The sequence below is a fragment of the Arachis ipaensis genome, chromosome B02 (genome assembly GCF_000816755.2).
Source record: "Arachis ipaensis cultivar K30076 chromosome B02, Araip1.1, whole genome shotgun sequence".
Classification (NCBI taxonomy): Eukaryota; Viridiplantae; Streptophyta; class Magnoliopsida; order Fabales; family Fabaceae; genus Arachis; species Arachis ipaensis.
The window spans coordinates 73,511,517-73,534,922 of record NC_029786.2 but is presented as its reverse complement, the minus strand read 5'-3'; the positions used below and the strand labels follow the sequence as shown (position 1 = coordinate 73,534,922).

The window sequence follows — 23,406 nt, the reverse complement described above, 5'->3', positions numbered from 1 at the left end:
GAGTCTCCTACAGAGCTGGGGACACCAAAGCCATGCTTCCCCGGAATGATCAGTATGTCCTTAACGGGAAGTACCTTAGACTTCCAGCAGCCACTACTAGCCAGCCTACTGAACCAGTTGAAGATATTCCTTCTTCAACACCACAAGCACCTACAACAGCCCAACTGCTCCATCAGATACTTGAAAAGTTGGATCGGCAGGAACAACAAGCTAAGATGAGAGAGCGCCGTAACAAGCGCCGATTCACATACCTCAAGGAGCTGATTATGGAAAAATTCAAGGACTCAGACACCCTGGACTCCACTTCCTTTACCAGCACAAGGAGCCATGATGGTCCCGACTGTGGAGATACTGCTACCAGCCCACCTTTGTTCTTGACAGATGGCACCGAGGACGGTGCAAAGCCTTAAGTGTGGGGAGGTCGGTCAGTACCTGACTTCCGGAGGTAATTTCTTTTCCCTAACACCAATAAATTAGGATACTTAGTTAGTTTTTCTTTTGTAGAATAGGATAAATTGCATAGTAATAGATTAGTTGCATGCATGTTCTGCTTGATTAAAAAGACAATAAGTTTCTTCTAAGACCCTATCTTTGGAACAAAATTTCACTAATTTTAATTAAAACTTTTATGTTAAATTTGCTTGAAGTTGTATTTGGAACATGATTTTTGAGCTAAAGAACACACAACCTGTGAGAATTGAGCCTTTATGAATGGTTACATTATTTAACCATAATTATTTTATTCTTGTGTGTTTACTTCTCTATGATTGTAATCTATATTTTGTTTCATCCTATATATCCAATGTTTATTATATATATATATGTTTGTATATGATTGAGGCCATTATTTGTTTAGCCCACTTATCCAAATTAAGCCTACCCTCTTAATTACCTTTGTTAGCCACTTTGAGCCTTTAAATCTCATTTGTTCTATATTTTACCACATTACTAGCCTAAAGCAGAAAAATAATTATATATCCCAAATTGAATCTTTGGTTAGCTTAAGATAGAATTGTGTGAGTCAATCAAGTATGGGAAATTGTGGGAACAAAAGATAATAAGAGAATGTGTCATGATAATATAATGGGAATTTGGGTACCTACTCATGTGAAACTATAAGAATTAAAAATCTATGTGCATTGATAAGCTATGTTATCTTTATGTTTTTATGTTTATAAAAAAAATCCAAAAAATATTCAATAATTAAATAAGGGGACAAAATTACCCCAATGCTAAGTTAAGAATTCAAAGATCAATGCATGTATGATAAAATTAAAATAAAAAGTTGAAACATGAGTATGGAATGTGAAAGAGATTTCTGGGTAGCTAGGTATGAATTCTAAAGTTATATAGAATATATATAGGTTATGTTAAAGCTTGGGTTAATTAAAGATTCAAGTTATAAGCTTACTTAGAAGATTGGAAAAGAAGCTTCCAAAAATAGAAGGAACACAAGAAATTGAGGAGATGACCTGCGAGAAGTGACGCGGCCGCATGGATCACGCGACCGCGCGAAAGAGAGAAAATCGTATTGACGCGGCTGCATGGCTCACGCGATCGCGCGGATGGAATAGCACAAGCGACGCGGAGGCGTGGACGACGCGCCCGCGTGGAGAAGCAAAACGCCGAATGACGCGTCCGCATGAATGACGCGATCGCGTGACGTGCGCGATCTGCAGAATCACTGGGGGTGATTTTGGGCCCTGTTTCGACCCAATTTTCGGCCCAGAAAAACAGACTAGAGCTAGGGAACATGCAAAGACCAACAACAACATTCATTCTAGATAGTTTTAGTTTTTCAGATCTAGTTTTCTTCTCCTCTAGGTTTTCTCTCTACACATTCATAGTTCTTAGGATTTTTAATTGCTTTTTGCATTGGGATATTGAGAAGAGTTGTTACCTCATCAAGACTTCGTCATTCTAGTTTGTTTTCTTTACTTGGCTTTACTCTTCCATGTCCTTTAATTTATTTCAATCTTACTGTTGGATTATTTTAGAATTTATCAATACAAGAGTTATTTTTATTTTTAATTAATTCCTTTGAGTTTTATTTATCATGTCTTCCTTTAATTTCCTTTCCTATGTTATGAATTCCACATTCACAATGAGCGAGTAGTTCCCTAACTTGATGGGGAGTTGATTGAAAGGAACCCTTGAGTTGGAATGCTCAAGGGAGAAATTGTAATTGGGTTTATTATTGGTTTTCTCTCTAGTCACTAACGTCAGTCCTTCCAAGTAAGCGGATTGGGACTTGTGAATAGAAACAGCATTTCAACTTGTTTGACTTTCCCTTACCTAGTGAGGGATAACTAAACAGAACAACCCCAATTATCAGTTAATCTTGAAAGTACTGCAATAAGAATAGGGCTTCCAACTAATCCACTCCCAGTCAAGGCTTTTATTTAAATTACATTAATTCTCTGATTTAATTTTCTGTCATTCAACTCAAATCTTTTTGAAAACCATCTGATTGATAAAATAGCACACTTTCCTGCAACTCGTTGGGAGACGACCTGGGATTCATACTCCCAGTATTTTAATTTTAATTTCTATGACACCCTTTTTAAATTGATAAGCGGATTTCTGGTTGGTTGAGGACTATACTTGCAACGCATATCTTATAACAATTCTTAACTTGCCAATTTTCGCCACGTCAATAACATAATTCTAGGTAGCACTAACAAGTTCATTGCATTAACATTAACATTATAGATTAGTTACCAGTAAGCAACTCTAACATTCACCAATATCACTTGTATTACCTCAACTTTTCTCATTCTATCAAATCTACATTCTTATTTCTTCCATACATCAAACGTTAACTACTTATGAAAAATGGCAATAAATCACGGGTAACTGTAAAAATGGGTAACTGTAAAATCGAAATGTAGTTGTTATCTTCACCTGCAATAAGAATTAAATTAAAATAGAAATGGGTAACTGTAAAAATGGCTTACTAATTGACTATGTAAAAAAGTATTGTCTCTCCTGCTTCTAATCATAGTAAAACATAATGATAAATACAAATGATAAACCCAAGCTAAAAAGTGTAAAGAAGAAAATTAGAAATTAAAGAGAAAAGAGATGACCTACTGTGTTAGATGGCAGCAACAGGGGTTGGTAGCGGCGATGATAATGGCGGTGGTGGGTTGGTAGTGGCGGCATTATCACTATAGTCATAAACAGAGATGACTTATCCGTCACACTTCATTAACGATACTGTGTTAGAAGTTGTAGAAGTTGACGATAGTGAACGATGCCAGAACTGCAGAACTGCCCTACAGAGAGTTGTTTGACGACGGTGGCAGTGACGCTAGCAGTGGTGGCCTAGTGGGTTGGTAGCGGCATAAGCAGGGGAGAGACGAGAGAGGAATGTCGTTGGTCGTTGCTGTATTAGAAATTGACGACAGTGAGCGACGGATAGTAGTTCGACGATGGCGACTGTGACGGTGGCAGCGGTGGGTTGGTTGCGGCAGCAACAGGGAGAGACGAGAGAGGTTGCTGAAACAACGACTAGGGGTTTTCACTTTTTTTCAATTTTTTTAGTTTTGAAGATTGAAGTACTATTGGGAATAAACCAATTTTGATTTGGTTTGAAACTAAACTGAAGCATAAAATCCAGTTTTTAATAAATTGGTTTTTATAAAAACTATAATTTCAGTTCAGTTTTTTATTTGAAAAATTAGTTTATTTAAAACCGTTTCAATTCAGTTAAGTGAAACCAGTTTTTTTGCACACCCCTACCCGGAGCTAATAGGCACGTTGGGATTGAGGATTCTCTCTCTTGCTGTGATGAGAATAATTACGTTAATGATGTGTTTGATGATGATAATGATTATGATTGAAAATTGTGTCGAGCACTATATCCCAAGAGTGTGCCGGATACTATATCCCAAGAGTGTGCTAAGCACTATATCTCCGAGAGATGGTAATTATGATTATGATGGGGTTTGATTGAGAAATGATTATATTAAGTTGAGACTTTGCTTTTGATCTTGGTTGTGTATGATCTATTTCCCATTTGGTTGCATCGTACTCTCTCTCTCTCTCTCTCTTTGTTTATGAAGTGTGGCGGACACTGTATTCCAAGAGTGTAGCGGACATTATATCCCAAGAGTGTGACAGATACTATATCTAGGGATGGCAACGGGTCCTCATGAGAGCGGGGACATGACCCCCGCCCCTGCCTCCATTATTTGTCCCTGTCCCCGCCCCATCCCCGCGATGGGTAACGGGGACCCCTTATTCGTCGGGGACTTGGGTCTTGATGGAGGAAAAATATCGGTAAAGATTTTCACAAAAATATCGCGTTGCAAGTATAGTCTAAACCGACAGTTAAACCTCAATCAATATTTAAATTGTTTGTCACTTAAGCAAACCCAATAAAATTAACCGAAGTATTTAAACCTCGGGTCGTCTCTCAAGGAATTGCAGGGAAGTGTAGTTATTATTGGTTATGGGAAAGTATATTTTTGGGTTTTGAAATAAGAACAAGTAATGTAAATAACAAGGAAATAAAATAACAACTAAGAAAAGTCCTAGCAAGGATTGAGAATTGGAATTTCTATCCTCATTATCATCATCAATTGTGATGGTAATTGCCTTTTGCTTTCGCTTAGTCAAGCTCTAACAATGAAGGAAAGTCAAGTGAGCAAAATCAACTTAAGTTCACAAGTCCTAATCAAAGACTAGATTTAGTGAAGTCTAAGCCAACTAGCAAGTCTCAATCACCAATCAACAAAGAAATTTTGATAACTCAAGAGTCTCTAATTGATCAATCCAAACTAAGAATATAAAAATCTAATTTAAAATCCAACCAAGCATTTTATCAAACACTTGGAAGGCATAACATAAAAACATAGAAAAGTAACAAGGAATATTAAATTTAAACAACCAATTACAAGCATCAATAACACAAATTACAGAAAAGCAATCATAAATATGGAAACATAAATTGCATTAATATGGATCAAAGGAAATATAAGAGTTCATAAACTAAATTGGCAACATAAGGGAATCAATGATAGAAGTAGACAAACTAAAGTATTAGAACAAATGAAAGTAGAAGAAAACTAAATAAAAGTAAAGTAGAAATCTGAAATTGAGAAAAGTTAAACCTAAAAAACCCTAAAACCTAGAGAGAGGAGAGAGCCTCTCTCCCTCTCCTCTAGCAAACTACATCTAAACCTAAAATTGTATGAATGAATGTGTGAATAATTCATTCCCCTCTTCCAACTCCACTTTGCAGCCTCTAATCAGTATTTTCGGGCCTGAAATTGGGTCCAAAGCAGCCCAGAAATTGCCCCCAGCGTTTTCTGTTTAATGCAGCACGTGACGCTCTGTCACGCGTACGCGTCGTCCACACATGCGCGTCGCTGCCAGCTTCTCCAAAATTCAATTTCTTGTGTTCCTTCCACTTTTGCATGCTTCCTTTCCATCCTCTAAGCCATTCCTGCCCTGGAAAACCTGAAATCACTTAACACATATCACGACATCGAATGGTAATAATAGAGGATTAAAGATTAGTAATTTTAAGGCCAAAGAAGCATGTTTTCAATCATAGTACAAAATTAGGAAGGAAAATGTAAAACATGCGATTTATATGCATAAGTGTGAGAATAATAGATAAAATCCACTCAATTCAGCTTAAAATGTACTACGAAATAGTGGTGCATCAGATCTCCGCGGATTTTGTAAAAAATAATAAAAATTGAAAATAAGAAAAAAATTAAAAAAATTTAAAAAATAAAGATAATCCTCAATTATCATTACATATATAATTTTCATAGTCTTTAAAGACTTAAATAGCAATAACCAACAAATATAAACATCTAAACATATCCATAAATAACCAAACATATCCATAAACAATAAACAAAGTCTTTTATTATTAGTTGTCGTATTAGTTGGAGGTTCTTGAGGTTGAGATTGATGAGCCTCTTGAGTAGTTTGAACATTAGTGGCTATAGGTTCTTCCGATGGAGTACTTTTCTCAAGAGTATAACTCAATGTATCAGAGGAAGACATTTTATAAAATCATAGAACAATAAACTATAAACACATACACACAATAATCCACAATAAATCACATAAATCAAATTAGAGAATAATACACAGAACAAATCACAGAACAATAAACTATAATCACATACACACAATAATCCATAATAAATCACATAAATCAAATTACAGAAAATAATACATAGAACAATTCACAAAAAATCACAAAAATAAAATCATATACATCACAAAAGACACATAAATTACAAAAATCACAAATAAATATAAAGTAACACTGCTACTGTAATTAACAAATAATCAAAATAACAAATTATAACATAAAGATATAAATTTCAGAATCAGCATCAAAATCAAAATAAATAATGAAAATTTTAGAATCATAAAAACCAGAATCAGCAATTCAGCATTAAAAATATAAGTTATACTTAACCTAACTCACAGAAATTATAACAAATGCTTCAAAATCAAAGCAAATAATGAAGATTTCAGAGTTTTGTGACTTACCCGACGGAGAAGAAGCGATGATCGACAAAGAGGCAACGATTGGAGAAGAGCGACGACCGGCGAAGATGCGATGACTGGCAAAGACGCGACAACGAGAAGACACGACGACGGCGAAGATGACAGACTCCCTGCTGCTGTTTATTTATTATTTTATTCTAAAACGATTTTTCCAGTTGAACCACCAGTTAGACCAATAAACTAATAAATCAGTGACTAAAACGATTTGATGACCGGTCCGGTTCTTAGAATTTTGGTATTTACTATTTTTCGATACATTTAAAAAATAAAAAGACACTTATTAAAAAAATAAATAAAATAGACAATTTCTGTAAAAACGTACACGTAATATAACGTGTACCACGTGTCATGGGTTAAAAACGTACACCAGCAAAATGTGACCATTGATGACGTAGTCCACGATGCACCATAAATAACATGATGCATGAAAAAAATCTCTGTAATGTATTATTAAATATTAATTTTGGAACGACCTTATCTGAGATTAGAATTATAATTTAAAAAATCGAATCAGACTGAGGTTCAATCAGAATATCAGATTAATCAAGAACCAGTCACTTAGCCGATTCAATTGATTTCATAAATTGTCTAGCAAAAAATTAGTCAAAAAACCAATCGAACCGATAATTAACCAGTAAACTATCGAAAACCCACTGATTTATTGAAGGGTTTTCGGTTCAATATCACCCCTCAAAACAGCGCCGTTTTACCCTTAAAACAAAAAAAAAAAAAAAGAAAGAGCCCTAGCCGGCTAACGCTAACCCAGTCATCCCCCAAACGCAGCCCCAGTCCCACTCCTCCATTTCTCTCTGAAAATTGAAAGAACCCCAGTCCCCAAACGCAGCCCCACAGCCACCGTCCCTCTTCTTAGTCATCGCCGAACTCTTCTCCGCTGCGGACAGGCGTCGCGTGTGGAAAATCTGCCGCCGTCGTAGGAAGCTATGTCGCGTGTGGAAGCTCCGTCGCCGTCCTAGGAAGCTGTGTCGCCGTCGTCGTCTCCTCTGTTCGAGCTCTCTCTGTTCTTTGCCGATAGTTCCGACTCCTCTGTCGTCGCCGTCACTCCCCTTCCTCCCTCGCTCCGGTAAGCACTGTTACTTGGAATTATTTTTGCTTGTTTTGTAATTTGTACTGTTGTTAATAATATTGAAAAAACAGAAAATCTGGATTACCATTATGCTATGGTTCAATGAAAAAATGCACTTAATGATGTCAAAAAGAAAGCTGCTTTAAAAAGCTATTAGAAACTCTAGAGGTTAATCATAATTCCCGCAATTAGAACACTCAGCTGATTGCCCTGTAACTCTGTTGGATTTATGTAGTTTTTCAATCAAAAGGGTGTTTGAGAAAACTTAAAAGAATAAAAATTATAATTGCTTGCTGATAAATATCTGTAATTTCAATTTTCTAAACAATCAGCTTATGAATGTGCAACCTTCTTTTATCATAGCTTACTGTTACACAAAGAAAAGCAACTTTACTATCAAGCTTTTTCTATAATAGAAGATTTTTAGATCTGTTTATGTACGAGGAAAGAAAGAGGGGACGGGGATGGCAACAAAACAAGAACTTAGGAACATTTTATAGATAACGAAAGAAATTAGGACAGTACCTGTAGGCAAAGTCTTCCGAGTGGGATATGAAGAAGATCAATAAGAAAGAGCAATATAACGAGAAAATCCAAGTTCTCTAACACCCATTTTGTTTGTTGTTCTCTGTGTGGTGTGTTTTCCCTTCCCTTTTTTTCGTGTGTGTGTGTGTGTGTGTGTGTGTGTGTGTGTGGTGGTGGTGGTTGGTGGGGTTGTGACAAGATTAGTAGGTTATGAATAGGTTCTAGTTAAGTTGGAAACTTATTTTTTCTTTACTTTTGTTGAATTCATACTTGTGATTTTATTGAAGGTTAGTCACTAGCGATGCATATCTGTATAATAGGATTTTGTGAAATTTGGCCTAATTCTTCATCTTTAGTTGAAAACTTGTTTGTTAATGTTTCTTTTGATAGTAGAGCATTGTGTGTTTGTCACTATGTGCGTTTTGATTGTTTTTAGTTATGAACTTTGATGTTTGAAGTTGTTTGTGAACTTCTAATATTAAATTATGGATAATTTATTATGTGAAATTGTGAAATTTTGAATTTTATTAAGTTAGAAATCATTGAATTTATATATTTGAAATTATATATTGAATTTTTAATAATTTTGTTTAATATTTAATTAAACCGGTTGAATCCTGGTTGAACCTCGGTCGAACCAGTGAACCGGTGACTTTACCGGTTTATTGACTGGTCCGGTTCTCGCAACCTTGGTTAGAATAGAAAATCCCAGAGAGTGTAGTGAAGAAGGAAATCATGATGTCTCTGGCTCAGCAACTGAGCGTCCTGAGATGGTCTCCACTGCCGTCCACGTCTTTCTCAAGACCAACCACCACCCACAACCGCCATACCCGCACGCTCCTTCCGGTGGTGTGTTCGGTGGCCTTATCGAATGCGCAGAACCGAGAGAGAGTGAAGCTGAAAGAGCTCTTCGAGCAAGCCTATGAGAGATGCCGCACTGCTCCCATGGAAGGTGTTTCCTTCACCGTTGATCAGTTCACTGAAGCTCTTGAAAAGTATGATTTTGATTCTGAGGTTGGCACCAAGGTCAGCTCGCTTTGCTTTGGGGTTTTTTTTTTCTTTCAATTTTTTTTAACTGAAATGGAGTTTGTTCTGTCACTGGTTGCATAAAGTTTTGAACTTGATAAATGTAGTTTGTGGTTTCGGTGGAAGATGACTTTAAATTGAGTCTGTTGAAATGGTGTGTATTGATGAGTAATGAGAATGTTTAGTTAATGTGTCTGTGGAAATTGATGGTTGGTTGTGTATGAAGAAAAACAAAAACAGGTAATTGGATCCAGAGCCAACATCTTTTGCAAATATAGTTGTTTTAGTTTAGGTTGAATTTCGTCCTAGGTGGTTTTGAATTGTTCGAGAGAAGATCAGAGCATCTACTTAGGTGTGTGAATCGGATAGAAGATAGACAAGTGGCGAAAGGTAGGTAGAGGACGACCAAAAAATTCATACACAAGGTGTAAAGGACCTAACTGTAAACATGATATATGAATAATATGATAGGGTACAGTTGATCCTATCCAATTCCACCTAGTGGGATAAGGTTTTGTTTTTGTTGTTGCAATTGTTTGATTAAGATGGTCTGTTTTTCACATAAGGTTTTATGATAGGACACAATGGCATTGACATAGTTTGATACTTTGATTCATTTAGTGGAAAAGGAGTTTTGTGTTGTGTTGTTTTGTTCCTTGAGGAAATAAGTTGGTTAATGGTGGTGGGTTTTTGTTTTCAGATTAAGGGCACGGTATTTGCTGTAGATGCAAGTGGAGCTTATGTTGATGTTACTGCAAAGTCTACTGCATATTTGCCTCTGCAAGAGGCATGCATCCACCGAATTAAGCATGTGCAAGAAGCAGGCATAGTTCCTGGCTTGAGAGAGGAGTTTGTAGTAATTGGGGAAAATGAAGTTGATGATGGCCTGATCTTGAGTTTAAAGGCTATTGAGTTCGACCTTGCATGGGAACGCTGTAGGCAACTTCAAGCAGAAGATGCAGTTGTCAAGGGTAAGGTGGGTGAAGTGAAACCAAGAAACTCAATTTTAGTCAATGTTTAGTTCAAGTATTGTTTCTGCCGTTGTGAGTTGTTTAATTTTCTCTATGTTTACATTAACTTGTTTAATTTTCTCTATGTTTACATTAACTGGTTGCATACGCTTCGTCTTGCAGATTGTCAATGGAAACAAGGGTGGATTGGTGGCCGAGGTGGAAGGCCTCAAGGGATTTGTTCCATTCTCACAGATTTCAACGGTTAGCTCTTGACCTACTTTGACGTTAGTAGCGTTGCGCTGATTTTGACCGCACTAATAGTCAATACTCAATATAGGCCATTTAAGACTAGTTGAGGCTTTTTGTTGTAACCATCATCAGACTGGGATGCTTCATGCCAAAGACTGAAAATCTGAAAGTCGCATGAGAATATGAGGCAATCTCCCTCTATTGTTGTCAATGTTGAAATAAAGTAATTCAAGTTTAGTAACCCCACTTGTATTCCTCGAGTTCCCATAGATTATTATGTTTAACTAAGAAGTTTCTTTAAATGTTCATTTCCATATTTCATTGCTTAGCCTTCTGTTTACTTTTCTTGTTAGAAATTATCTGGAGAAGAGCTACTTGAGAAGGAACTCCCTCTAAAGTTCGTGGAGGTGGATGAGGAACAGTCCAGACTTATCCTCAGTCACCGTAAAGCCGCTGCTGACAGCCAGGGACAGCTGGGAATTGGATCCGTAGTAACTGGCACTGTTCAAAGCCTAAAGCCATATGGTGCCTTCGTTGACATTGGTGGAATCAGTGGTCTCCTTCACGTCAGTCAGATCAGTCACGATCGTATAACTGATATTGCAACTGTTCTTCAACCTGGTGATATTCTGAAGGTATTCTTATGATATTGTTAGTTTGTTACATTTACATGGACATTTTGCTTACAATTGCAGTTGTCTTGTAGATGAAAATTCTCACCTGTTCTTTGTTTAGGTGATGATACTAAGTCATGATCGGGAGAGAGGCCGAGTAAGCCTTTCCACAAAGAAGTTGGAACCCACACCTGGTGATATGATTCGCAATCCAAAGCTTGTCTTTGAGAAGGTATAACTCAGAAAGGATGTCACATGTTTTGCTTATTTCAACTTCGTCGTTTTTTCTACCATCTTTTTTGACATCCTTGAAGAAGCCGAAACCCCCTTTTTCCTTTACCTTGATAAATCATATATACCTCATCACTTTCCATCAGCATTTTTAATTTTCGATGAGAATGATCACATTTAACTCTGATTCTGTTCTTATAGGCGGAAGAGATGGCTCAGACATTCAGACAGAGAATAGCCCAAGCAGAAGCCATGGCTCGTGCTGATATGCTTCGGTTCCAGCCAGAGGTATCTAGCTATTGATTATTTATTTGTACAAAATTCTATGTGCATTTGCATGTCAAAGGAATTCTTACTTTCAGTTATTACATTTCATCTTTGAGTTGAATATCTTCTTTGATCCCTTTATGGCATCCTTGCACAATTTGATGATGAATATATAAAAATTATATGAATTGCAGAGTGGATTAACTCTTAGCAATGAAGGGATCTTAGGACCACTTTCTTCAGAGTTGCCTGCAGAGGGAGTGGATTTCAATGAGGTACCCTCAGCTGAAGAACATTCATGATTCAGAATTTTGAGGGTCCTATTTTGCACCTAGCTCTAGATTTTTGCTTGTAACTTAAACAATATTGCTGTATAACAATAAGCTTATTGTTTTGTTTTGTTTGGATGAGTTAATTTTTTCCTGCTGCGTAGAGAATACATTTCTTAATATTCACCAATTTGAGCCAACAATCCCGCCTTTCCTACAAATTTGAATTCTGTTGAGTGTGTATTTAGCCAGATGAACTAAAATATTGATTTTCAAGAAAGGAAAAGTCAATTAATCTTTTTATTTTCTGATTATATGAAAGTTTTCATGTTACGAACACAAAGGAGCAATACAATATTAGTTTTTTGGATTTGGTTAACAATACTTTTTAAGTTGTTAAATGCGAAAAGTATGTGTTGAAGAATTAAAAATTTCAAGTTTTTAAAAGTATATTTTGTATAAAGAATATCGAAAAATTAGACATTAGGATAAGTAATTTTAACTAATACCTTTAGAAAGACACCCCAAGAAAAGAAAAAAGAACTAATACCTTTAGAATGTGTTAGATGGACCAAACCAATCATTTACTGGTCTGTGCTCAATGATTATATATCTTATTTGAAAAGAAAAAGGGAAAAAAGCAATATAGGCTGTTCTTTCGAAATTTTTTTTGAAATAAATTAAAAAAATAATTATTTTTTAAAATTTATTTTAGAAAAATTTTCCGGTTCTATCTAGCCTATTGAAAACCATAAATTCCTCTTTTTTACTAAGAAAATAAAATATTTATACTATCTTTTGTCTACATCCTATTAAACTATTTATTTTTTAAAGTATGGGAAAGGAATAATTGATATATTTAAATCTCCAGATTTGAATGATAATTAACTATAAATAATGTCTTGTTCAAATATTCACTCATAATAATTAACCACAACTATACTACTAAGCACCATCTTTGTATGGATAAAAATAAGAAATAGAACAAATATTTAATTAGAATTGTGGAGCTCTCTCATGGTATTCTTTAGTAAAAGGCGAAAAAATAGTTTGCTCTTTTCTCCTAGAATTTAAAAAGGTGAAGTGCTCTCCTTTTATAGGCGATGAACTTGTTTTCTCTCATTACTCTACCTAACCTAACGTGGGCTTTGGTTACTAACTCTTAGAAAAAATATTCTCCTCGTATGAACAGAAAATTGAGACAAAATCATATTAGGAAAGGGAAACATAAATTAAAATTTACATTTTTTAATTTTTTAAATAAGTAAAATTAAAAATATTTTTTATTAAAATATGAGTATTTATCTAAATAGGTCATTAAAGAATTTTACTCGAACTTTTTCGATTTTTAAAAATATTGATTACGTTGACATCTTTAAAATCAAAAGTAAGACATATATATTTTTCTATCATAATTTTAAGAATCTATTTGTTCAAATAAAAATAATAAATCTCACTAAAAATAAGAACTTATATACTTCTTTTTATAGAGTTCAGGATTTCATAATTTCTTTAAAAATAAAAACATTCGATATAAAATATTTTAAAGATCTATTTGCAATAATTATTTTTAATATGGAGATGAAGATAATATTTTGGTTGAATATTGATATTTGAAGTGTATTATAATATTGTGGATGACTGGATGTGTAAAAAAGTGTCTTCGTATTGACCAGAATGTTGACACGTGTCCAACACACACCTTGTGTGTTGCAACACGCACCCTGTGTGTTGACTAGGGGTGGCAAACAGACCTAAATCCGTCAAGCCGGCCTACGTAACCCGCCAAAAAAGGCGGGTCGGGCTAAAAAATTGGGAACACTAAAGAACAAAAACCCGCCTAATTTGCACCGCTTAAACCGCGGGATTTGGTGGGATTTGGCGGGGTGGACGGACTTCTTCGCCGGACTTTTTTTAATAAGGGGTATTTTTACAATTTTTTTGCCAAAATCCAAATTTCAAGAATATGAAGATTAAAATTGAGTGTTTTAGATTATATTTATGTTATTTTGGAGACAATATTTATAATTATATTTTGGATTATATTTATTTTATTTTAGAGACAATATTTATAATTATATTTTAAATGAAAACTTGGCTCTAGTCATATTTATAAATTATGTCTTTGAAATCATATTTTCAAATTGCTCTTTAAGATTAATGCGTTCTTTTGTCATAGCAATTGAAAATGAAACGCTTAATCTTATTTTACTTTGACTTTCCAAACGCAATCAATAAATTTGATTTTAAATTTTTGTGATTTGTAGTCATCAAATAATTATCAATGATGTTTTTAATGGTGTGAAATTTTATGGAATTATTCATTTTTTTTTTATTGATTACATGCTGAATTTAGTAAAATTGCTAGCCCTAGACTCTTCCATTAAATATATTTTAATAACTGCCCATTTACTCGCGCCCGCTCTGGCACTGTTCTCTACTAATGGTTACTTGAACATTTTAATAGGATTCCTTTCCTTGAGAGTTTGATGTTGCATAATTGCTCTATTTTCGAGTATGAGAGGATTAATACTGCAGGTCCTCAACTCAAGTTCTTCAAGTTATCACGTTGCTCTAACTTGAAGTTGGTAAACATCGATGCTCCAAATTTATTATCTTGCTAGTATATCGGAGAATTTTGCAGATTAGAGAAAGCCTGGGCGTATTGCAAGTTTCATCACCTCCTCCAAGTATTAAACATGTTCAATTACGATGTTGTATAAATAGTGACGCTCACTATTTTCCCTTTATGAATTGGTTGCTTTCAAGTTGCTTCCCCGAAACTATTTCATTCAGCTTGGAGTCCTATTTTAATATGAAGGCATTCATTATGGTATGTCATTGACTCATTGTGTCCCAGTTTTCTGTTTTATTACCAAATACTTATCAACATAAATAAAATGTTATGTGGAGATTGGAGCCTCTAACTTTATTTGTTATGCATTTACTTTGGTGCTTATGTATGTACTATGTACAAAGTTAAATCTTTGCTGAATTACAATTAATATAATCTACTAATCACAAAGTCTATTTGGATGTTTTTCATTAGAATCTTCTACATTCTGGTATTATTATTAATATTATTGTTATTGTTAAAGCACTATTTTAATTTCCTATTTTTATTCCAAATGTTTTATTTCGTCTTATTTTAGTCATTTGGTTAAAATTACAATTTGTTTTTTCAAAATTACTCTTTTTTTTTTCTTTTATTATTCTATTATTTTCACTCTCAAATCATTACAACAGCTATTGTGACCACTATAATTATGATTTTTTGTCGCTATCTAAAAAAAAACCATAATAGAAGAAAGAATACTTTTGGAAGAAAATTTTTTAATTTCGACTAAAAGATTAAAATAATTTCATGATATACATACATACATACATTAAAAGTAAAGAATACATTTTCAAATTAAGATAAGTCCTACCAAAATGGGATCACTCCATGAATGGGGAGTATTCTATTCTCTTCAATATGGATTGTACTATACTCTGTGCATGTGAGAGACTGAACTATAAATTTATACTGATAGAAATAGCTTGGAACTATTGTAGTAGTGCATAGTTTTCCTTCAGGAAGTGCCAAGGTCCTGATCTAGTACCTATCCTGCAATTCAAAATAAAATATGATACATCTTTCGACCGAAACATATGCAATAAATAATAATGCATTAATTTGTTATGGTTTCTTTCCTGTGCATTTATTCCAGCTTAATTTGTGAGAAAAACTACTTTTTCAAAAGAAAAATCAGTTTTCACAAATTTGAAGGAGCAAAAAATTATACTTTTTGCAGCCCAAAATTGATTTTATTATACACTTATTCGTTAAATTAAATCAGTTATGAAATATTGGAACTAAAATTGAAATATTTCAACTTTGATAAGTTTTAAGGGTAAAAAAGGTATGGTATTCCCTTAAATGAATGGTAAAAAAAAATTATGATTTGAAAAATCAGTTTATATATGTTAGTTGAAAAATAGTAGCTTTTCAGCAAAATTAGTTTTTTTGGTTTTTCGATTTTACAGAAGACTTTAGTATTAAAATTTCCAGATAGAGCCAGTTTACTTTTAATTCGGAATGAAATATGAGTTGAATGGGAGTGAAAGAAGAATATTCTGGTAGTCTTTTAAGTGCATAGAAAAAGAAGTTACCTCCAAAAGCCAGCAAATGTCCTGAGGCTCATGTAAATAGACAAAGCAATCCAGATACCACTAAAGCCATAGCTTGAGGATAACATATATAAGCTAAATATGCTCACCAATGCCACCAAAATCTAGGAGAAATAAGCGAATGCGTAAACTATAAGAGGGGCATAAACCTTGCAACCAATTTTCTAAATTATTCGTATACCCTTTCGAAATTAGATTATCCTTTTTTTACATATTTTTCGTACAATAAGTTTAATCGTATACTAACATATGAAATAAGTATTTTTGTAATTTTGTTTGAATATAAAATATCATGTTTGAATTAAACTCTAGATAATTAACTTATTACATCATTTCTACTCTTTGTTACCATAAAACTTAAGAAATACTTGTGTGATTCTAAAAGCCTATTTTTATCCAAACTTCAACTACATGCTGTATCCAGTTGAAAATATTTGATAACTAAAAAAATTAACCAAAATTTACTTTATTTAGCATTTATTAATTATTACAACAATCAATGAATACTAAATAAGACAAGTTTGGACTATTTTTCTTTTTTTGTCTCTTTAGCATTAATACTACACATCTAAGTTTTTTTGTTAACTAAATATAACCAAGTTAGTCTAATATAATAAAAATTAGTTATGACTAGCATTATTCCAAATCTTATTGTTAAACTTGGTTGGACTTGGTTTATAAAAAGACTTGGATGTAGCCTTACTCATCGGTTAAATACATAATTATTTCACGTGTTAACAATGTACATAACAGACTTATTATGCAATAACCAATAATACATGAGAATGTAATTTACCCTCTTGTTTCAGAAGGCATGGAAACAATTGCCATTAGTAAGAAGTTATATCACCACTATAAGCACTTAATGATTGTTAGGGCTGGCAATATATACCCTACCTGCGGATATCCAATCCGGACCAACCCGTTCGCATAGGGTTGTCTACCCTACTCGCTACGGGTAGGGTAGGATACGAATTTGCCTGCAGGTAGGGTAGGGTACGGGTTTAGGGTATACCCTACCCTACCTTACCCGCACCCCTAATATATTATATAATATATATATAAAAGTTATGTATGTAGTGAAGAAAGTGAGTGTTAAACTCATAATCTTTCTCTTATAAAAAATTGAAATAACCACTAAGTTAGTTGATGATCATATTATTTGTAATTTTATGTTGGATTTCTTTAAGATTTTATTATTTTTAATTTTAATTTGAACTTAATTTTTTATTTTCTATTTTATTAATATGTATAAAATTTGGAATAGTTGAATTTTATATTTGCTCGAAAATTTTTTATTTTTCTGCCAATAGGATCGGATAGGGTAGGATTTAGAACTTTAGGGTGCGGGTAGGGTTAAGGTTGAGAGATTCTTAACCCGTGGATAGGGTAGAGTAGAGTTTTAAAAAGTTTTCAACCGGCGGGTAGGATTAGGGTAGAGTCCAAATCCTACCCTACCCTACCGATTACCCTAATAATTGTGAATCATAAATTCTGAATCTTTGAATAGTGAATTTCATGAACTTTTTGTGTAGGAATTAGCAACTAACTCAAAAAGGTTGTAACATTAATGCTAAAAGTAAATTTGACAAACATACATGATCTGCTTCATGCTTAGAAACCAATTTTCTAGACTTTACCATTGAGTAAGCAGAGTATATGAAATCCGAAGCTCCGTAGTTTACTCCGTCAAAAACAAATGCTAGTGAATTGAGGGGTTGAGTGGCTGCAACATACTGGTGAAGTAGAAATTAAAATAAACAAATAAATAAGATAGATAAACTTTTCTTGTTGGGTAAGCAACTTATTACTAAGAAGGGAGAGTGCTCTTATTTTATAAGCAACAGAAACAAAACTCACCGGAATACCAATACCAATAAGATGCAGAACAGCGACGTCGTTTGTAAATAACTTAGAAGCAAAAGGGAGCAGACTAAAGAGAAGGAATGAGAGAACCAGCCCCAGAATCAGCCCAAGCTGCATGAAAAAGAAAAAGGATTTCAGAAATTATTGAAGTAAGCATGTTCGAGATATAATCATTCATGCACATCCTCCTATCAGCTTAAACTTTTGGGAGAAGTGGTTTTATAATATGGTATTACGCAAACCCAAAAGAGACTCTTGCTAGAGTGGATGTGTCTGAGATATAACCATTTATGTGTCTCCTCCTATCAGCTAAAACTTTTGGAAGAAGTGGTTTCATAATAGTAACAAATGAATAACTAACAAAAAATTTATATGGAAGGTAAGTGACAAGTTGAAATGCCTGAAGAACACGGGAAGCCGATGTGATCACTTTATGGTAATCCCTTTGCGCAAACGCACTTGCAAGAATGGCCTGAAAAGTGAAAACTGGCATCTATTGGTTTGCAACTTTGCATTGACTTAATTGTAGTATAACAAACTAGGAACATACTTTTTTGGAAAATAGAATGATTAAGAGGGAAGAGTGAAAAGTGAATGATGACAATATCGCAGAGAGCCCAAGATGTTGCATGCAACTAAGAACAATTCTAATTAAAATGAAACTAAGCATACAGAAAATCACCAAATGAATTCATATTGGTAATTTGCATATGCTTTAAACAACAAAGACTTGGCAATTAATGGTGGATGTTCTCAGAGATGCTAATTTCTGAATGTAGTTACTTTGCTAGTTCCTTGCAACTATAATATACGTTTTCGTTTACTTGGTCGTGTGTGGCACCATTAAAATTCATGATAATAACTCAAGAATAAATATCAAATGCTACTGTGATTATGTTATCTCTCATAACAATGAAGAGTACCTACTTATACGCCCAAAGATATTATTTGTGCACTAAAATCAGTCACCATAAAATATGTAATAAAAAAATGTCGAGAGAAATAGTTTCTTACTTGAGCAGAAACAGCTAATCCATCAGCAAGCAAAGAGGTGGCCATCCAAATCTGTAAGCAGATTTGGAAGGCAGCCATGGTTATTGATCCTTGTCTTGCTGCAAGGGATGCTGACAGTGTCACACAGAATGTCACTGCTGTAACTTTCAACAATAGCAGAAACCCTACAACAAAGATGAAACAAACAACGTTAGATATTTGTACAAATGTGAAGTGACAATTTAGTAATTGGTCAGATTTAAGACCATGTGAAGTTAAAAATCAAAGAATGTGTTTTGACATCAAATTAATTGTGATATGTGGTGAAACAATATCTCATTTAGTCTGCAAACTCACCTGAGTTAGTTTTTTCTTCTTCCAGAAGAAAAACAACATTCAATTTCAAGGTATTTAGATCATTCAACTTCAACCAAAATTTTAGTTTCACACATAATAAACAAATGTCACAGCTGAATTTTCACAGACTAGAACTGTAAAATATGTTTCTGAATTAAGGATAGGCTCTCGGATCATTAATACACTCCAAATATATTCATGAACTTTACCAAGATAAATTGTAACTGGTATTTTGTAAAGTGTTTCTAGATCATATGTGCAAGTGTTTCAGTTGGCAATGACATGCAAGCTGTTTCATTCATTAATAGATTTTGAAGTTCAGATAAGAACTATATTTTGTCTATGTATATATTTTCGAAGCCTCTCTAGACCGAAAAAGTGCGACAAATTTGTAGACATGTCTGCTGAATTCATAATTGTGAAACCAAGAATCTGAAAAATGCAAAAGTAGATAGAAATTAGTACCATTTTTTAGAATCTTCCCAAATTGAAAATCTTGGATACTTGGAGGCATTAGATCAACTTGCTTCATTAAACTCCACAACAACACCAAGGAAATCAAGTACCTGTCAAATCACATGCCAAATTAATGAAAACGAGAAACAGAAAAGAAACATAACTTTCTCAAGTAAAAAAAAAAAAAAAAACACAAAAATTGAAGTCTTTGATGAGTGATCAACAAAAGATGCTTATAGCATCAGAAAGAAAACCGGAGATGAACGTATGAACATACTGGGAGATAATGTGTGCGATTGCTGCACCGCTGACTCCCAACCGGAGTACGAAGATAAGCAATGGATCTAAAATGATATTTGTTACATCTCCCACAACTGTAATCAAACTTCACAAATTACTGAATGATCATAGTGTGCAATTCATTTTGTTTAAAGAAGTAGAGTCTAACTGATTCCACTAATTCACTAAACTGTATCTAAATCTGATTTTAGAAGTTACAGAAGAAAAAACAATACTGATAATTTTATTGTAACCGTGTAACTAATATTGAACTCTCCAGTAACATTCCTCTATGAATGTTTTAAGTGACCTTTTAATTCATAAAATGGGTAAAATATTTTGATATTAAGAGGGGAAAAAAAAGGTTAAAATTGAAACACTGAAGGAAATGATTGAACTAAATAGGATGAAAATTAATTTAACAAAAATCGAACTCTAGACTAGTATCATCATAAGAACTTGATAGCGAGGAACAGCATACTTGTGGCGTATAAAGGTGTTTTCGTATCTTTGATTCCTCGAAAAACTCCTTGCATGGCCATAGAAAGTATCACAGCTGGTGCACCAAATGACCTCAGAGTCAAGTATTGCTGTGCCGGCTTCAACATTGGAGAATTCTGCATGAAGAAAAAACACTCAGTCATTTGACAAAGTACAGCAATGTAGCTAAAAGGGATTGTAAAAGTCTTCAAAGATGGAACATAGCCAGAAAACACTAAATTCCAAACAATTATAGTATGGCTTCTGAAGTAAGAGAAACTATGAAATTGAATTGAAGAAGAATTACATGAAGCAACATTCTAGTAACTACTAAATCAGCCCATATGACTAGAAAGACATATGATTTAATTAATTAACAACTATGCTACGTGTACACAAAAAATCAGCTATCAAATCAGCCACAAAATATACATTAAAAATAAGTTAAGAGACATATATATTATGGCAGTTGCAACTTGCAAGAAGGGACTCACATAATCGACTCCCATGTAATTCAAGATTGGTCTGGCTGTAAAAATGAGAAAGAGAGCTTGTAAGATGCCGAGAACAGCTCCAATAACTATTGCTGATGAAGCTGATGGAATATAGCTTTTGTCATGGCCAAGTTTAGCTACTCTATTAACATTTCTTGATGATGTACTGCACTCAGGATCTATCTTGAAAAAAAGAAAAATCAATAATGATAAATTAATCCAGAGAAGTATACAGATTCAATTAAAAATGTGTAGCAGGCTTTTTATTCTTTTGAAAAATGAAATAAATACCAACTTGTTCCACTTCCAATTTTGTTTCCTCAGTCACAGAAGAGGCATGGATCAGCATTTCTGTTTCTGATGGTTGATTTTGTAATTTCTCGACGGCATCTTCCTCGGCAACCAACGAGGTTGTAACACTGACCAGAGGAATTATTGCTATTTTTGAGATTTGATTAAAAATTGCAATTGATACCCCCACTGCAGCAAGCTCCACAGGGCCTACAAAACAATAGCAATAATGAAAAATGTTAGAGGAGTAACATCAAACATTTTCTAAATAGAATCCTAAGGTTACATTTAGATTCTGTATCCGAGACATGGGTACATAGACATAGACAAAGACACAGAAACTCCTTTGGTTATAGAAACAAGGATAGAGGTACAACATTTTCAATCTTAGAAATTATATAACTAAGCTTTGGACGCAGCTTAATAAGCTTATGAATAAATCATGCAGGATTGGTTGTATCAGTCAATCAAACTTTCTAGATAAATACATAGAATTAAAAAGGTGAAGCAAACCTATGTGTCCGATGAATGCAGTATCAATCAGAGAAGCAATAGGATCTGCAGCCAAAGCAAGAGTGGTAGGCAGTGATATATGCATTATTTCCAGGCCTAGTTCATCCTTCCTAAAGGCGTTCCTGTAACCATTAATAAAACAAAGTGTTTAGTTTTGATGCAAGTTCACACAGTCATCTAATCAAATTCAACCTTTTTCCATGCAATACACAATTGGATATATACGACAACAACAAAATCTTATTCCATTAAGTGAGGTCGACTACACCATTGAGTCACATCATGTATCATGTCTAGAGTGAGAGTGTCTACACATTAATCTCAGATAAATGCCAAAATTTATTGTTTTTGACCATCACTTAAGTCATCAATTCAATTCTTTTAGTCTAATAATCCAACAACATTTTTTATTGACTGCCTCATGTATGGTCTTCTTGAGTCTTCTCCTATCTTTCGCTCTGTCTATCTTCCATCCCATCCACCTTTTTAACTGGATATTCGGCTGATTATATATATTTATATATTGTGTGTGAAAATATCTTAATAGTTTCATCCAAATTACACCTAATTTAAGAAACTAAAACTCCTAAAGTCAAGTAACACAGTTCAACAGTATTTCTCACAATCCTTGTTTCTTGGGTCTATAATAAACATTAATCATGATAACTTTTCCAAAAATAATATATATGTAAATCAAAGAGAATACTATTGCTAGCAAAACATAAATAGAAATACCTTATGCCAGAAAATAACATATGAAAGCTCATCTTTCCTTCCGTCGTCCAACAGTTTCAGCTTTCAACACATATAGAAAATGGAAGTCGTATATGTGACATATAAATATAGTAAGTAACCAAACTTGGGTTACACACTTCTATGGCGAAATTTTCAAGAACGTGAAGAATTTGAATGGACAATCACCACCCGTTAGAGTCTGAATTCGAAGGATCCTTGAAGGAACTAAGCAAAACTTAAAATATTCAAATAGATGGAATATGAATAATTGATGGCAGATGAAGTAAAAGCTACCAAAAAGCCTCCCTTAGTTGTAGAATCCCGGGTTGTATATAGTTTGGTCAATAATAAAATATGATTGTATTCTTTTGCTTGCTTTTAGTACAATAGAAAAGTCTTAAATAGTTCCGGTACTGCACAGGTTTTTGTAGGGACGGTGCAGGTAAATTATATGGTACAGTTTTGAAGTGGGTTAGTGGTAAAATTAGTTTGTGACAACATGGACAATTCTTTAAATTCGTCTTTTGAAAATTTTTATCAATTAAATTAATTATTCAAAGATTATAAATTAATTAATTTTGTCATTCTATCACTCAATAATTTTTGTAAATGACTAATGATATAAAATATCAATAAAATTCTACATTTAAGTAATTTAACCAACCAAGTCCAACTAAGACATTCTTCTTCATCCCCGATACTACGTCGTCGTCTTCTTCTTCTTCTTCTTATCCTCCTTTTTCATTATTTTTCAATTTCGTTACTATTCCAAGGATTACCTGAAACTGGATCGAGTTTGGGTTTGAACGCGAGTTCCAAGCTCTTTGGAGAGGTGATTTCCGACTTAGCCTGGGTGGTACGGCCGTCGTCCAAGTTGTTGAGAGGAGATGGAGGGTGGTACTTACAAAACACTCCAATGCCTAAGTCAGCAAGGGTCTTAGCAGGTTTATAGTGCATTGGAACTTAAGTATACCTTAGAGTATCAGTGTATTTATAGGTGATGAGCCAATA

The 23,406-nt window shown here is 34.0% G+C and overlaps 2 protein-coding genes and 1 long non-coding RNA gene across 7 annotated transcripts; 1 reads left to right on the top strand and 2 right to left on the bottom strand.

Annotated features, from left to right (window-relative positions):
* On the bottom strand, positions 5,405-8,692 carry LOC110268884. The gene is made up of 3 exons (XR_002357598.1): positions 8,153-8,692; positions 6,526-7,671; positions 5,405-5,466 (listed from the first exon to the last, which is right to left on the bottom strand). It is a non-coding gene; the product is annotated as an uncharacterized LOC110268884 (long non-coding RNA).
* On the top strand, positions 7,457-12,064 carry LOC107625456 (30S ribosomal protein S1, chloroplastic). Of its 3 annotated transcripts, none has more exons than XM_016328090.2 (8): positions 7,457-7,624; positions 8,794-9,178; positions 9,879-10,154; positions 10,312-10,392; positions 10,734-11,015; positions 11,116-11,226; positions 11,427-11,513; positions 11,687-12,064. In XM_016328090.2, the coding sequence occupies exons 2-8, from the start codon at positions 8,888-8,890 to the stop codon at positions 11,792-11,794; spliced, it is 1,236 nt and encodes a 411-aa protein (XP_016183576.1). In that variant the 5' UTR covers positions 7,457-7,624; positions 8,794-8,887; the 3' UTR covers positions 11,795-12,064. The 3 variants fall into 3 exon arrangements, with proteins under 3 accessions (XP_016183576.1, XP_016183578.1, XP_016183577.1); XM_016328092.2 differs by having other exon boundaries at positions 7,468-7,624; positions 8,855-9,178; XM_016328091.2 differs by having other exon boundaries at positions 7,468-7,624; positions 8,850-9,178.
* LOC107625457 (protein DETOXIFICATION 42) lies at positions 15,122-22,758 on the bottom strand. Of its 3 annotated transcripts, none has more exons than XM_016328094.2 (13): positions 22,396-22,758; positions 21,661-21,782; positions 21,148-21,357; positions 20,857-21,035; positions 20,364-20,499; positions 19,881-19,977; positions 19,613-19,713; positions 18,812-18,975; positions 18,198-18,269; positions 17,792-17,908; positions 17,572-17,667; positions 15,914-16,035; positions 15,122-15,368 (listed from the first exon to the last, which is right to left on the bottom strand). In XM_016328094.2, exons 1-13 carry the CDS (start codon positions 22,425-22,427, stop codon positions 15,308-15,310), a joined length of 1,509 nt encoding a protein of 502 aa, XP_016183580.1. In that variant the 5' UTR covers positions 22,428-22,758; the 3' UTR covers positions 15,122-15,307. The 3 variants fall into 3 exon arrangements, with proteins under 3 accessions (XP_016183580.1, XP_016183579.1, XP_016183581.1); XM_016328093.2 differs by having other exon boundaries at positions 20,857-21,039; positions 21,152-21,357; positions 22,396-22,756; XM_016328095.2 differs by lacking the exon at positions 18,198-18,269 and having other exon boundaries at positions 20,857-21,039; positions 21,152-21,357; positions 22,396-22,757.